At 40.2% G+C, this 16,674-nt stretch overlaps 1 protein-coding gene across 2 annotated transcripts; it reads left to right on the top strand.

Moving 5' to 3' along the window:
• The first annotated feature begins 7,650 nt into the window (after positions 1–7,650).
• LOC116423049 (zinc finger protein 2 homolog) lies at positions 7,651–15,309 on the top strand. 2 transcript variants are annotated; one of them, XM_031964005.1, is made up of 4 exons: positions 7,651–7,757; positions 8,669–8,809; positions 10,458–10,584; positions 12,600–15,309. In XM_031964005.1, the coding sequence occupies exons 2-4, from the start codon at positions 8,777–8,779 to the stop codon at positions 14,762–14,764; spliced, it is 2,325 nt and encodes a 774-aa protein (XP_031819865.1). In that variant the 5' UTR covers positions 7,651–7,757; positions 8,669–8,776; the 3' UTR covers positions 14,765–15,309. The 2 variants fall into 2 exon arrangements, with proteins under 2 accessions (XP_031819865.1, XP_031819866.1); XM_031964006.1 differs by having other exon boundaries at positions 7,657–7,729.
• The last annotated feature ends 1,365 nt before the right edge of the window (positions 15,310–16,674 follow it).

Below are 16,674 nucleotides of genomic sequence, written 5' to 3'. Positions count from 1 at the left end.
AGAAAAAAAAAGATAAGAAAATAAAAAAAAGAAAAGAAAAATTGCCCATGCATATGTTTTGTATTGAAGGTTATAAATGTAAAAAATTAAATGAAAAGAAATTAAATATTGATGGTTTCCTTTTATCATTTTCACCAATATTGAATCATAAAATTGTTTTCATGACATTCTCTATCTTTTAAAACTGTATCTTGAATCAAGAATTCTCCTAGCTACACTTGTAGATTATACCTAACACTTTTATTTTAAAAACAAACATTTTAATAGGAAAAAAGCCCTTGTACCTCTCTCACCTACCTGAAATAAAGAATGACAAAAAAGGAAATCTTCACATTATAACTCCAGTACTGTCTAATCCCAAAATATATTTGTGTCAAATATATTCTTGAATAATTCTTATTTAGAAGATGCTGTAAATCTTTTCCATTGTAATCTCTGGCATCTTGCTCTTGTCTTTTTTTTTTTTTTTCCAATGACAGTCATTCAAAATTGAGGTAGAGTCCTATTTTTTTTTTCTGAAGCAAATGGGGTTAAGTGACTTGCCCAGGGGCACACTGCTGGAAAGTGTTATGTGTCTGAGGACAGATTTTAATTCAGGTCTTCCTGACTTAGGGCTGGTACTCTATCCACGGAACCACCCAGCTGCCCCTACCCCTCCCCTTTCCTATTCTTTAAATGATTAATTTCATTTTCTGTGCCTTTTCCTTGAAAAGATTTTTCTCTATTTCTCTTCTTTGTCATTCGACATTTGTCATTTTATTTTTAGATTTATGGAACTTACACTGACTTAGAACTTTTTCATTCTCTGTGTTCCTTAAGGCATCAGGACTTTGGAGGCATTTTGGCTTCCCTTTTCTTTTTCTTTTAAAATTATTTATTTAATATTTTTCTCCAGTTACATTCAGACCTAATTTTTTACATTTGTTTTTAAGGTTTTTGAGTTCTAGATTCTCTTCCTTATTGTCAACCACAATGAAGAAATTATAAGTGAAATTATGCAAAACATTTCTATAAAAATCAAGTTGTGATGGAGTGGCTAGTTGGTGCAGTGGATAAAGCACCAGCTCAAATATGATGGGGTTCTGTCACCACATATTGGAGAGATGTAATTTAGGACCCCCAAAGTATATTGGGGTTATGGCGAGGTGTCTCAAAACAAATCGTGAGCTTAGATGACCGGCAGCTCCAGAGACAAAGCTTTTATTGTGCTGTTTTGGTGGCAGGCTAAATCCATATGCGCTTTACTAAAGAAAAACAGATGGAGCAACTACCAAGGGGGAAGACACTCCATAAGGCACAAGAGGCCATTAAGGGATGAACCTGACACAGTTAAGAGAGTCATCTGTGTAAAGTGGTTTGGGTCTGGAGGGGGAGGTAATAACTGGGGAAGGGAGGTGTTGTGGTACCAAGTAGGAAGATCAGTTGAGACTGAAGGGTGACAGATTATAAAGAAGGGAAAGGGACCTGTATGTGCACGAATGTTTGTGGCAGCCCTTTTTGTAGTGGCTAGAAACGAAATTGAATGGATGTCCATCAGTTGGAGAATGGCTGAATAAATTGTGGTATATGAATATTATGGAATATTATTGTTCTGTAAGAAATGACCAACAGAATGATTTCAGAAAGGCCTGGAGAGACTTACATGAACTGATGCTGAGTGAAATGAGCAGGACCAGGAGATCATTATATACTTCAACAACAATACTATATGATGACCAGTTCTGATGGACCTGGCCATCCTCAGCAACGAGATCAACCAAATCATTTCCAATGGAGCAGTAATGAACTGAACCAGCTACGCCCAGAGAAAGAACTCTGGGTGATGACTAAAAACCATTACATTGAATTCCCAATCCCTATATTTATGCCCACCTGCATTTTTGATTTCCTTCACAAGCTAATTGTACAATATTTCAGAGTCTGATTCTTTTTGTACAGCAAAATAACGGTTTGGTCATGTATACTTATTGTGTATCTAATTTATATTTTAATATATTTAACATCTACTGGTCATCCTGCCATCTGGGGGAGGGGGTGGGGGGTAAGAGGTGAAAAATTGGAAAAAGCGGTTTGGCAATTGTTAATGCTGTAAAGTTACCCATGCATATAACCTGTAAATAAAAGGCTATTTAAAAAAAAAAAGACTGAAGGGTGAGTGGAAGGCCAGTGTGGCTGGAACAGAAGTCTGGAAAGAAAATGTGATAGAGGTTGATGGGACCCAACAAGGGGGATTATATTTTTTTCTGAGGACATCCAGGAACTGTAGTCAAAGGCTGATGGGTTGGGTGTGGGAGGAGAAGAGACAGATTGGAGAAGCATTAGGAGGGAAGAGCTCAACTCATCTTTGGAGCAATTCTCCCAAAGTGACACTAAGCTCTTTCTAGGTCCTTGGAGGAAACTTCTGGTGCCTCTGATTGGGAAAACTGGGAGAACATGGATCAGAAAACATAATGTCTTCCATCTTTGAGACCAGCCAGCCAGACTCATCCCTTTCTTTTTGGAATCTCTTACTTTACTTAGTGCTCTGACTTGATTTACTCTTTTTTATTATTATTATTATAGCTTTTTATTTACAAGATATATGTATGGGTAATTTTTCAGCATTGACCTTTGCAAAACCCTTTTTTTCAACTTTTACTCTCCTTCCCTCCCTCCCCTAGATGGCAGGCAGACTCATCCATGTTAAATATGTTAAAGTACACATTAAATACAATATATGTTTCTATATCCATACCGTTATTTTGCTGCACAAGAAAAATCGCATTTAGACATAAGGTAAAAATAACCTGAGAAGGAAATAAAAAATGGAAGCAGACCAAAAACAGAGGGAGTGGAAATGCTATGTTGTGGTTCATCTTCATTTCCCATAGTTCTTTCCCTGGATGTAGCTAGTTCTCTTCATTGTTGAACAAATGAAATTGATTTGGTTCATCTCATTGTTGAAGAGAGGCACATTCATCAGAATTGATCATAATATAGTATTGTTGTTAATATAATGATCTCCTGGTCCTGCTCATTTCATTCAGCATAAGTTCATGTAAGTCTCTCCAGGCCTTTCTGAAATCATCCTGCTGGTCATTTCTTTTTCTTTTTTTTTTTAAATAGCTTTTTATTTACAAGTTATATGCATGGGTAATTTTACAGCATTGACAATTGCCAAACCTTTTGTTCCAATTTTTCTCCTCCTTCCTCCCACCCCCTCCCCTAAATGGCAGGATGACCAGTAGATGTTAAATATATTAAAATATAAATTAGATACACAATAAGTATACATGACCAAACTTATTTTGCTGTACAAAAAGAATTGGACTCTGAAATATTGTACCATTAGCCTGTGAAGGAAATTCAAAATGCAGGCAGGCAAAAATATAGGGATTGGGAATTCAGTGTAATGGTTCTTAGTCATCTCCCAGAGTTCTTTCACCGGGTGTAGCTGGTTCAGCTCATTACTGCTCAATTGGAACTGATTTGGTTCATCTTGTTGCTGAAGATGGCCGAGTCCATCAGAATTGATCATCATATAGTATTGTTGTTGAAGTATATAATGATCTTCTGGCCCTGCTGGTTTCACTCAGCATCAGTTTGTGTAAGTCTCTCCAGGCCTTTCTGAAATCATTCTGTTGGTCATTTCTTATAGAACAATAATAATCCATAATATTCATATACCACAACTTATTCACCCATTCTCCAATTGATGGTTATCCATTTAATTTCCAGTTTCCAGCCACTACAAAAAGGGCTGCCATAAACATTTTTGCACATACAGGACCCTTTCTGTTCTTTAAGATCTCTTTGGAATATAAGCCCAGTAGTAAAACTTCTGGATCAAAAGATATTTATAATTTGATAACTTTTTGAGCATAGTTCCAAATTGCTCTCTGGAATGGTTGAATTCCTTCACAATTTCAACAATGCACTGACTTGATTTACTCTTAACAGATTTCCTTTCTGGTCCTATCTGGAAGGATCATCATCCTTCATCCTTCCTGAGGAGTTTACCAAAGAATTTTAGGGTCTTCTACTCTTCTCTTTCTAAACACTGTCAATAGTCTCATCAAATCTCATGGATTCAATCATCTTTTTTATAAAGCAATATGGAACCCATTTCCCCTAGTCTTTCTCCTTTGTGAACTTACCCGTTTCTATTAAGGACACCTCCACTGTTCCAAGTTCTTAGGTTCCTGTCTTTACCAGATTGCCCATTTATAGATCAGTCCTTTATTTTTTAGCTCTGAGTGGAAGGTGTGAGGTGGGGGCAAGATTTATTTTCATGAAAACAAAGAATTTTGTATACCATTCTCTGCAGGTTGACAGGTTGTTTGCTCCAACCAATCTGCTGGTAGCAAACTTCACTTCGTACACAGCCTATAGTAGGAAACTAAATTCATTATTTCTGCTCAAAATAAAGCTGCACCTTATAGGTGATAGGTCTTAAATGAGGCTGGAAACCTGAAACCCTGAGTGTTACTCACCCATCGTTCCCCATTCCTGCAGAAATTGCCTATTATTTTCTAAGTTAATTTGTTTTTAATACACATTACTTTATGAGAAGTTTCCTATTTTTGATAGAGGATAGATTTCCATGATGTCTATGGAAGGTTTCAAAATGTTCCAACCAATCAAATTCATTGCTGATGTTTCTCATTTTTGTCTAGAAGAATTCTCTGGAAACTCTGTTCTGGGCCACAAGGATGGAGGGATTAGTTGATCTGATTTAAGGACAATTAATAGAACTAGAGATCATTACTGATCACAAAAGAAATAGATACTTTTGATTATATTAAATTAAAAAGTTTTTGTACAAACAAATCTAATGCAGACAAGATTAGAAGGGAAGCAATAAACTGGGAAAATATTTTTACAGTCAAAGGTTCTGATAAAGGCCTCATTTCCAAAATATATAGAGAATTAACTCTAATTTATAAAAAATCAAGCCATTCTCCAATTGAAAAATGGTCAAAGGATATGAACAGACAATTCTCAGATGAAGAAATTGAAACTATTTCTAGTCATATGAAAAGATGCTCCAAGTCATTATTAATCAGAGAAATGCAAATTAAGACAACTCTAAGATACCACTACACACCTGTCAGATTGGCTAAGATGACAGGAAAAAATAATGATGATTGTTGGAGGGGATGTGGGAAAACTGGGACATTGATTCATTGTTGGTGGAGTTGTGAACGAATCCAACCATTTTGGAGAGTAGTTTGGAACTATGCTCAAAAAGTTATCAAACTGTGCATACCCTTTGATCCAGCAGTGTTACTACTGGGATTATATCCCAAAGAGATTATAAAGAAGGGAAAGGGACCTGTATGTGCACGAATGTTTGTGGCAGCCCTTTTTGTAGTGGCTAGAAACTGGAAACTGAATGGATGTCCATCAGTTGGAGAATGGCTGAATAAATTGTGGTATATGAAAATTATGGAATATTACTGTTCTGTAAGAAATGACCAACAGGATGATTTCAGAAAGGCCTGGAGAGACTTACACGAACTGATGCTGAGTGAAATGAGCAGGACCAGGAGATCATTATATACTTCAACAACAATACTAGATGATGACCAGTTCTGATGGATCAGGCCATCCTCAGCAACGAGATCAACCAAATCATTTCTAATGGAGCAGTAATGAACTGAACTAGCTATACCCAGAAAAAGAACTCTGGGAGATGACTAAAAACCATTACATTGAATTCCCAATCCCTATATTTATGCACACCTGCATTTTTGATTTCCTTCACAAGCTAATTGTACAATAATTCAGAGTCTGATTCTTTTTGTACAGCAAAATAATGTTTTGGTCATGTATACTTATTATGTATCTAAGTTATATTTTAATATATTTAACATCTACTGGTCATCCTGCCATTTAGGGGAGGGGGTGGGGGGGTAAGAGGTGAAAAATTGGAACAAGAGGTTTGGCAATTGTTAATGCTGTAAAGTTACCCATGTATATATCCTGTAAATAAAAGGCTATTAAATTAAAAAAAAAAAAAAAAAATAAAAAAAAAATAAAAAGAAAAAAAGAATTAATACTCGACACTGAAGATCAGATATCAAGGAAAATTTATTAAAATATAATCTTAAGGAATCATCTTAAAGTTTCTGGTCAGAAGGGGACTCTGTTCTTTTTATGGGAAGAGGAAGCCCAGAGTACAGAATTGGGGGAATCTTTGTACTTGTTCTGTGATGCAGCCCCTCCCTTCAGAGAACAAGTTGGTCCATTTCTTCCAGGTTTCCATCTTTCTGATATGCCCACGACATGTTCCCTTTAATATGTATAAAACATGTTCTGCTCTCTTATCACATATCCCAGTTTCAAAAATGGCAGAAAAGTCCACCTCTGGGGTGTGTTGTTTACTATTCAATTAGCCTACAGAGGCCCAGTAGTGATTTGGTCAAGTCAGGTCATTAACCCCTAGGTTGGGCTGGGTGGGCTATTATCTTAAGTTTGTGGTTTTCTGAAAACAAGACTTTCTGATTGGCTGAATCCACCTGTGCCTTCCTAGGCCTCCTCTCCCACCCTCCATTCCTTGTTTGCTGGAGGCCTCCTCTCCATCACTTAATTATTCTGTGAATCCCAACCTTCTTAACACTCTCACTTTCTGAAAAGCTCTTCAACAATGGTACCCACTAGCCCACACCATCTCAAAACTTGGAACACTGTGGAAACCCAACTTTTCAGCATTTCTTCCAGGTATTTGCGAAATCTCACAGCCAATGAGCCAATGAAGCACGAATGGGTCATTGAGCGCCGAACAACGTAAGGCTTCGTCTCCCAAAGCCCAGAATCCCCCCCAACTTGGAGCGGTTCCTTGGCTCTAATGGCCCATTTCTGCAGATCCAAAGCGCAGGCTCTGGGGTACCCAAGAATGCCGATGCTTTCTGGGGGATGGGCCAGTGAAAACCCTTCTGGATCTCAGGAGACCTTCAGGCCTGGGGGCTTCAGGGAGGGGGAAGGAGCTGGACCCAAGCCTCCTCAGCCCTTGCCCTTCCAAGGCTGACAGAGCTGGTGAAAAGCGCTTAGGATAAGTAATTAGAAAGAAAAAACAGTTCCCCCCAGGGGGCCTCCCCGGTCACGGGCTCTCTCCCCCTTCCTCCTCCCCAGCCTGTGCCTGGCAGGTTGGGCTGTTCTCCAGGCTAAAAGGCACCTTGGACCAGAAGGGCCAGTCCTAGTCCCAGAAAAAGGGAGGCTGCGCAAAATGAAACCATCAATCTGAGGCCCCCCCCACAGCACCCCGCTTCGCATTGCGTCACCTCGCCCCGAGAAAGAAACCGGGCTTCCCTGCCGGCCCTGCTCCTGCGGAGGAGCGGGACTTAGCCCGGGCGGGGCCCCCTCCTCCTGGGGGAAGGGACGCGCGCGCTGGTCCTCGCCAGGAGAAGAATGACGGGGCAACCCCTCCCTCAGCAGGCAGCCTAGGAAGCCTTAGCGTGACTCCCAGAGGCTTCACGCCCCGCCCCTCCCCGGCCCCTCCTTTGCTGAATCCCCGGGCATGCTGGGAGACTGCCGGGGCGCAGGCGCAGATTCCTGAGTCCCGAGTTTTCTCGTTCTCCTTTCAGTGCTGGGGGAGGGGGGGAGGGGAGGAGGGCCGGCTCGGCCTGGAACTTCCCTCTTCCTCCTTAAGCTCCTCCCCTTCCTCCTTAAGCTCCTCCCCTTCCTCCTTAAGCTCCTCTCCTTCCGCACCCGTCCAGTAAATGGGAGCGAGGCAGAGTCTGGAAATCTGGTACCCCTGTGAAGCTCCGAGTGTGGGGGTGCGCGTGCAAGGGAGGGGGGCTGGCGGACAAGTGCAAAAGTGCTGTCGCTGGGCGGGGAACTGAAATGCGTGCTTCCGCGTGGGGGGGGGTTACCTGACGGCTCGTAGGTGTGTAACTAGCTGGGGGCCTCAGCCCCGAGAGATTAAACCCGAGTGGGCGGAGATGGGGGAGGGGCCGGGGCTGGTGCTTCGCTGCAGCTTGGGGGGCTGCTGAGGGTTCCTGGGGGAGCCCAGCTGACCCCTCCCCCACTGAGCCCCGGGCGCCCTTGGCCCTTGTACACTGGGAGGGGGCGGGGAGCCTGAAACTTGGTCCCCGTTTACCTCAGTTTCCTCTAATGTGAAAAGGAGGTGAGAGCAGCCTTCCCTCTATCCTTCCCAATGAGATCACTAAATACAGGAGCGCCCCCTACAGGCAGCTCTTAGCGTGAACTGCCCAGGCCTCCCCTTTGCCTGGAGGAGGGTAGGACCGGGGGAGGAGGTTCCCCTGCAGGACTGGAAGGGGGAGGGGCTGCTCAGGGTCTGGGCTCTCATCCAGCTCCGCCCTTTGACCCTTATCCCTCCTGGTGTTCTTGGGACATCTCTCAGCAGTTCTCAGGTCTGTGGGGGAGGGGCCCCTGTAACACTTGGGGAAAATGAGGCAGGCGGGGAGGAGAGTCTTGGCCAAGGCCACAGGAGACTGCCGGGGATTCCCGGGAAGTCCCCGTGACCTCGCCCCCATAGGGCTCATGCTCCCTGGGCTGTTCCTCCCCCCAGAGTGTGGGAAACCTTAATGTGCAGTGCTGGGTTCTGGGAGGTCTCCCTGCCCCCACAGGTGAGATCTCTGTTCTCTCTGAGATCTCTCGGCCTCCTCCTGGGGAGCAGCCTCTCCTCATTGTCATTTCCCCAAGACCTCTCTCTCATTGTGGGCAGGTCAGCATCCAGCCTGGGTAGAGAAGACTCAGACCCCGTCCTCCCTCGTCGAGATCCTTCTCCCTCCCCAGCCCGGCTGGCAGAGGGCCCAAGCCCGGAACCAGAGACATGGCCCCCGGCAGCCGGAGCCCCCCGTCCCAGGTGAGTGCGGCCCCTGCCCGGAGCTGAGCAGCCTCAGCCCAGGGGGAGCCCAGGAAGCTTCCTCCTGTCAGAGGGAGGGGGCCCTGGCAGGGCTGGCAGCAGGGCAGGAATCGCCCTCCTGGGGCTGCCCATTTCCTGCCCACTCAGACCACCCAAGTACTCCCAGGGCTCTCTGAGTCCCTCTTCTTTGCCAAGTCTCAGAACAAGTCAATAAATGTTTAGAAAATAGTCAAGGCATTCCTACCCATGAGCTGTAACCCTCAGCTTACTCCTGTTCCCATAATCACAAATCATTGTTCCTTGCTCAATAAAGTGGCAGAAAATAGGTGTGTCAAAGGTCTAGGTGGCCTTGGTACTGCCTCTTGGTAGGTTCCCATAATGCAGCTTATTTCAGTTTGTGTCAGTTTGGTTTTTTTAGCAATCTGCCTCTTCATCATTTCTTATTGTTCAGTACTATTTCATTATATTCATATATCACAGCTTGTTCAGGTATTCCCCAGTTAATGGGAATTCCCTTAATTTCCACAATGCTGCCTCTAGGAAAAGGGCTGCTAAAAATATTTTTGGACATGTAAGCCCTTTCCCTTTTTTTGTAATCTCCCACAGACCTAGAGATGCTATTGGTAGTTCTAAAGATTTGCACACTTTGGTTGCCCTTTGTTCATAGTTCCAAGTTGCTCTTCAGAAAGCTTGGATCACTTCATAATCATTTCACAGAAATTGGGATTGGGTGGCAAAAAATAATGAGCAGGAAGCAATCACAGAATAAGGATTGGGCAGGTTCAAAGGTCTCCCCAGCCAGGATAGTCTGACCTCTGGATGGGCTCTAGAGGACTGAGTGAAATAGGAGTCAGGGCAAGAATGTGGCATCAGAGGAAACTTCATGTTCCTTGGAGACCAGGTACTTACAGCTCAGATCAGCTGCCTGACCTCTGACTTTCTGAGTGAAACCTATTTGGAGAAGACAAGCACAGCAATGGATTTCTAGGAGACAGTGTCCCAATTAATCTCTCTCACAGAACATATTCCATTAATAAACTCACCTTATGAGAAGAGATAAAGCTTCATCACTTGTCTGGAAAGTCTCATACCAGATAGTTGAGGCCAAATACTCTTTATAATTCTTTTGCTGCTTCCATCTAGTTAAGATTTCATTTTAGACTCAGAGGAAATTTACTAGATAATTTTTCTGTTCTCTCCTCAGTGATCATTGCTAATTGTTTCTTCCCAGAATACACAGTATTTACAAGCTTCTCACAAATTCTTCATGTTATTTATATATATCATTTAAGACCCTTCTTGTGGAGAGGGATGTCTCATCATCTTCTCTCTTTCACCTTTACAGATTCTATAGAATTCATATATTCTCCCTTATTTCACTAGGAGAACTATTTTGTCATAAAACAGTTTTACAACTTTTATTATCCAACATGAATCTCATTTCAAATGGAAAATGTTTTTCTCAATATTCCATTGGTCTCTTAATGCCTGGTTCCAAATGTGGGCTCTGACACTTCTAAAGGTTATATGAATTTTAGGGAAATCCTGTCTCTGCTTCAGCTTCCTCCTCTTAGTTGATGAGGGTTAGAGTAGATGAATTCTGGAGGCCCTTTTTAGCATTAAATCAAGTGACTTTTTGATGATTTAGGAGATGGTGTCATTCAAGGATATTATGGTGGACTTTACTAAGGAAGAATGGGGGCTCCTGGACCCTTCTCAGAAGGAGCTATACAAGGAGGTTATGCTGGAGAGTGTCCAGAATCTGCTGTCCCTGGGTAAGGACCGTTTTCTCTCTTTTCTTGTTGTTCATCATCAGTTCAAAATGAGCACAAACAGCACAGAAGTGATCCACACTGTGTTGCTTCTCAGAAGATGTATTAAGTGCTCAGTTATCTGAGTGCACCAAGTGTCCATCCATTTTGGTCATGGCTGCACCTTTTTGAGTTACATAATTTACCCTCAGTTAGATAGCTGACCTTACTGCCACAGTTGTTAAGTAAACTCCCTGAAATCATTCTAAAAAAGAATGAGAGAGGCTTCTGGTAAGATGGCATAATAATAGGATAGGAAATAATTAGCTCTCTAAGACTCTTCCCCTAAAACAAAAAATCAGTGCCTCACAATTCATTTTGAGCAGCAAAAGTGACTAAAACTCCAGAAGTAGTAGGGACCCTAACAGGATCTTAAGAAGGACCTCATCTCCCTAGGTGGAGATTTAACCCAAATGCAGTTCTATGCACTCTAGGCAGACTCTGCTGAGTTAGCCAAGAGCAAGCCCTGGGGGCATCTGCATTGGCCTGGGGTCCCAGCCTCCAAAGATTTCAACTCTGGCACAGTGAACTTCAGGGTCAGGCAATTGAAGGAGAAGAACAAAGGTCCCTGTTCTAGAGAAAACTTCTCATTTGAAAATCTCATGTCCAAAATACTCAAAGGGATAGGAACAGTAGTTTCTAATGAAGAAATTAAATCTATTTATAGTCTTATGAGAAAATACTCTAACTTATTATTGATTAGGGAAATGCAAGTTAAAAACCATTTTGATATCATGTTGGGAACACTAATATATTGTTGCTGAAATTGTGGACTGATACACTCAATTTGGAGAACAATATGGAGTTATGACAACAGAGTTATAAAACTGTGTATACTCTTTGACTCCAAAATACACTAGAAGGTCTGTTTACCAAGATAATGAGGGAAAAAAGAAGTAAATGTATATGTTTCAAAAGATTAATGGCAGCTCTCTTTTTGGTGATAAAAAGCTAGAGACTAGAAATGCCATCAATTCATGAATGGCTAAAGAGGAATGGAATATGACCTACGATCAATGATTAATAGCTTCAGCAGTGGTTGATGATGGTGTGTTGAGAACTTTAGGAAACAGTTCACTCCATCTCTTCCATTATCACATCCTTATCACTAATCAATGTAGCTCCACCAGCATTGGGCAGCTTAAATAGGTTTTTGGTCCATAAATAGTCTTCAGGGCATCATAAAAGAGCTTTAGATTGTTACACTCAATACAAAAATGAACTTTTTCTGCCTTTATTTACTGGCCAAAAATCCAACCTTTACTTAAATTTTGGGGGGAGTTAAATAGTGCCGTCCTAGAGATGGATGATCTAAATTACTTGTAATGTTGTAAATCTTGTAGAGTTCTCATTTTTTTCATTTAATACCTTCTGAATTTCCCTGTTATTTTCATCAAAACAATTTGAATGTTTACTTTTTTTCCTAGATGAGTAAATGCAATACTATGCAACAAATTTCTAAAAACTGTCTATTCCATTTCTGCTCTACAATTTTCAATTTTGTGTTGGCTCAGTTTTCCCTCTAAATTAGCAGTAACTATTCTAGCACAAAGAAGTATTAAGTATTCGGTAGCCATCTTGGCCTTGGGCGGCCCCTGTTTTTGCTGAAAAAAAAATATCATCATCTCTCTTTTTTTTTTTTTTTTTTTTTTTTTTTTTGTCTGATGCATTTGGGGTTAAGTGACTTGCCCAGGGTTACAAAGCTAGGAAGTGTAAGTGTCTGGGGTCAGATTTGAACTCAAGTCTTCCTGATTTCAGGGCTGGTGTTCTATCCACTGCATCATCTAGCTGCCTCCAATTTGTCTCTTCTTAAAAATGACTTGGGATATTAAAAGCCATTATTTGCACTGAGTATGCTTATGAAATTTTGTATATATAGTTTGGTGACAAACTGTAATGACTCTTAAGTAATATTGCTATTTGTGTTTATATATGTGTGATTGTCTTTTTATGTATGTATGTATGTTTGTCTTCTTCAGATGTAGAAACTGGATTCAAAGTATATGAGATGAGTAAAAAGCTAGGAATTTATGTGGAAGAACGTGATCTGCAAAGGTTTATGGATGATGATCCCTATGACTTTAATTTGAAGAAAATGCATGATTTTATTCTTGAAGTCGATCGATATTCAAAGAGTGATTGTGAATTGGATGAAATTGGAAAGAAATTCAGATGGTCTTCTGTCCTAAATCATTGTAAGAAAATGACCTCAGGAAGTGATTATCTTCAAGGTAATGAGTGCAAGAAATGCTTCACTGAAAAGGTAGAGCTGTTGGTTCCAGGTAATCAATGGGATATAGCTGTGAAGTGCAGTTCAGACCTCAGTGACCATCATAAAAGTGATACTGATGAATTGCATTCCATGACTAATAAAAGGGAGAATACTTTCAGTCAGAATTCTAATCTCCTTACTCATCAACAAATGAATATTAGAAAAGAACCTTATGAACATCATGTATGTGAAGCAACCTCTTCCTATCTCTCATCTCTTCCTTACCGCCTGGAAATGAAAAGATCTGGATATGATCAATGTGGAAAAGCCTTGGGTTGGAAGCCAGCTCTTGCTAGCCCTCAGAAGGCTCATACTGGAGAGGTGTCTCGTAAATGTATTGAATGTGGGAGAGCTTTATATTGCGGATCATTCCTGCTTGACCATCAGAGAATCCACCCTAGAAAGAAGCTTTATTTATGTCTTCAGTGTGGAAAGCCTCACATATGCAATCAATATGGAAAAACTTGTACAGATTTCTGCAGTCTAGCAAAACATAAGAAAACCCATACTGGAGAGAAAACTTATGAATGTAATCAATGTGGAAAGACTTTTAGATTGAGCTCCCATCTTGCTAGACATCAGAAAATCCATACTGGAGAGAAACCTTTTAAATGTAATCAGTGTGGAAAGGCTTTCAGGTATAATTACAAGCTTGCAGAACATCAGAGAATCCACACAGGAGAGAAACCTTTTAAATGTAATCAATGTGGAAAAGATTTCAGACGAAATGACAGTCTTTTGGCCCATCAGAAAATCCACACAGGAGAGAAACCTTTTAAATGTAATCAATGTGGAAAGGCTTTCACACAGAGTGATAGTCTTGCTGAACATCAGAGAAAGCATACTCTAGGGAATTCTGTTAAATGTCATCAATGTGGAAAGGCTTTTAGTTGCAAGTCAAGTCTTGCTAAACATCAAATAATCCACACTGGAGAGAAACCTTTTAAATGTAATCAATGTGAAAAGACTTTCAAATTCTCCTCCAGTCTTGCTACACATCAGAGAATCCACACAGGAGAGAAACCTTTTAAATGTAATCAGTGTGGAAAGGCTTTCACACGAAGTGACATTCTTTTAGTCCATCAGAGAATCCACAGTGAAGAGAAACCTTTTAAATGTAATCAATGTGAAAAGACTTTCAAATTCTCCTCCAATCTTGCTACACATCAGAGAATCCACACTGGAGAGAAACCTTTTAAATGTAATCAGTGTGGAAAGGATTTCAGATATAACTACCAGCTTGCATCCCATCAGAGAATCCACACTGGAGTGAAACTTTTTAAATGTAGTCAATGTGGAAAGGCTTTTACCAAGAAGAATGTTCTTGCTGAACATCAGAGAATACACACTGGAGAGAAACCTTTTAAATGTAATCATTGTGGAAAGGCTTTCGTGAGGAGAGCCAGTCTTACTTTACATCGGAGAATCCACACAGGAGAAAAGCTTTATAAATGTAATCAATGTGGAAAAGCTTTCACACAGAGGACCCACCTTGTTGTACATCAGAGAAAGCACACTGGAGAGAAACCTTACAAATGCAATCAATGTGGAAAGGCTTTCCCACAGAGTTCCATTCTTGCTGAACATCAGAGAATCCACACTGGTGAGAACCCTTTTAAATGTCACCATTGTGGAAAGACCTTTAGTTACAGCTCAAGTCTTGCTAAACATAAGAGAATCCACACTGGAGAGAGACCTTTTAAATGTAGTCAATGTGGAAAGGCTTTCAGATTTTCTTCCGGTCTTGTTATACATCAGAGAATCCACACTGGAGAGAGACCTTTTAAATGTAATCAATGTGGAAAGGCTTTCAGATATAATTACCAGCTTTTGGCCCATCAGAGAATCCAAGCTGGAGTAAAAACTTTTTAAAGGTAATCAATGTGCAAATGCTTTCACCAAGAGGAATGTTCTTGCTGAACATCAGAGTATCCATAATAGTAAGAAACCTTTTAAATGTAAACAATGTGGAAAGGCTTTCACACAGAGTTCCATTCTTGCTTTACATCATGGAATTCACACTGAAGAGAAACCTTTTAAAATGCAATCAATGTAGAAAGTGTTTTAGATGCAGCTCGCATCTTGCCAGATATCAGAGAATCCACACTGCAGTGAAACTTTTTTTTTTTTTTGGGTCATTGTTGGCTTCATTTCTCTTTTGGGTGGGAGAGGATAGCAGTGGGAAGTGTAATAGCCACCCCAATCCTTTAATCTAAAATAAAGAAAACTTTACAATAATGATGCCTGCAGTAGAACAGAAGGCCTGAGCAAGTTTTGAAAAATGTTTTATTGAATTCATTACTATTCAAAAAAGAAATCGAAGTTTTGCAGAATTGTTTCTTGACATATTTTTCTGTTTTATGTAAATTTAAAATGTTCATTTGATTTCTTTTGTATGAATTTCAAAATTAAAAAAATATATTCATGGTTTTTTGATGTCATTTTCTTCATTGATGAAGATTTTATTACAAGAAATCATAAAATTAGTTTCATGATAATCTCTATCTTTTAAATCTATATCTTGAATCAAGAATTCCCTTAGCTATACTTGTAGATTATATCTATCACTTTCATTTTAAAAAGAAATATTTTTATAGGAAAAAATTCTTGAACCTCTCTCACCTACCTTAAGTAGAGAATGACAAAACCCCCAGCAAATCTTCCCATTATAAATGTTAATAATTAATGGAAAATTCCAGTACTAATCCCAAAATATATTTGTCGAATATATTCTTGAGCAATTCTTATTTAGAAGATTCCATAAATCTTTTCCATTCTAATCTCTGACATCTTGTTTTTTTTTTTTTTTTTTTTTTTTTTTTTAAGTATCTTATTCAAAATTGAGGTAAAGTTCCCTTTCCTATTCTTTTTTTTTTTTTCCCTTGGCTAAAGCAATCAGGTTTAAATGACTTGCCCATCTAGGAAGTGTTAAGTGTTTGAATCCAGATTTGAACATAGGTCTTCCTCATTTTAGAGCTGTTGCTCTATCCACTGAGCCACCTAGCTGCCCCCACCTTTGCTGTTCTTTAAATGATTAATTTCATTTTCTGTGCTTTTTCTTGGAAAAGATTTTCCCCTGTTTCTCATTGTTCAAATCTCTTATTTTTGGATTCATGGAACTTCACTGAGTAGAGCTTTTTCTTTCTCTGTGTTCCTTAAGTCATTAGGACGTTGGAGGCATTTTGGTTTCTCTTTAAAATATATATATATATATATATATTTAATATTTTTACCCAGTTACATTCAGATCTAACTTTTTACATTTGTTTTTAAGATTTTTGACTTCCAGGTTCTCTCCCTTATTCTCATCCATAATGAAGAAATTATAAGTGAAATTATGCAAAACATTTCCCTAAAAGTCAAGTTGTGATGGGGGCAGCTAGTTGGTGTATTAGATAGAGCATCAAGTGCAATGTGATGGAGTTCTGTCACCACATATTGGGGAGATGAGAATATAGGATCCCCAAAGCATATTGGGGTTATGGTGAGGTGTCTCAAAAGAAATTGTGAGTTTAGATGACCTGCAGCTGCAGAGGCAAAGCTTTTATTGTGCGCTAGTGGTAGGCTAAATCCATATGCACTTTAATAAAGAAAAAGGGATTGAGCAACTACCAAGGGGAAGACACAACATAAGGCAAAAGCGGCCATTAAGGCATGACCATGAACACTGGAGGACCTGACACAGGTAAGAGCGACATCTTTGTAAAATGTGTGGAGTCTGGAGAGGGGGTTAATAGTGGTAGGCTAAATCCATATGCGCTTTAATAAAGAAAAAGGGATTG

This window comes from Sarcophilus harrisii, chromosome 3 (assembly GCF_902635505.1).
Source record: "Sarcophilus harrisii chromosome 3, mSarHar1.11, whole genome shotgun sequence".
Classification (NCBI taxonomy): domain Eukaryota; kingdom Metazoa; phylum Chordata; class Mammalia; order Dasyuromorphia; family Dasyuridae; genus Sarcophilus; species Sarcophilus harrisii.
The sequence above is the reverse complement of the archived record's forward strand: the minus strand, read 5'-3'. Positions and strand labels throughout refer to the sequence as shown.

Excerpts from the sequence above, each read along its gene's own strand:
- LOC116423049 (XM_031964005.1), top strand. The coding sequence starts at position 8,777 with ATGGCCCCCGGCAGCCGGAGCCCCCCGTCCCAG. Across the intron at positions 8,810-10,457 it reads GCCGGAGCCCCCCGTCCCAG|GAGATGGTGTCATTCAAGGA; the intron begins GTGAGTGCGGCC and ends TTGATGATTTAG. Across the intron at positions 10,585-12,599 it reads CCAGAATCTGCTGTCCCTGG|ATGTAGAAACTGGATTCAAA; the intron begins GTAAGGACCGTT and ends TGTCTTCTTCAG.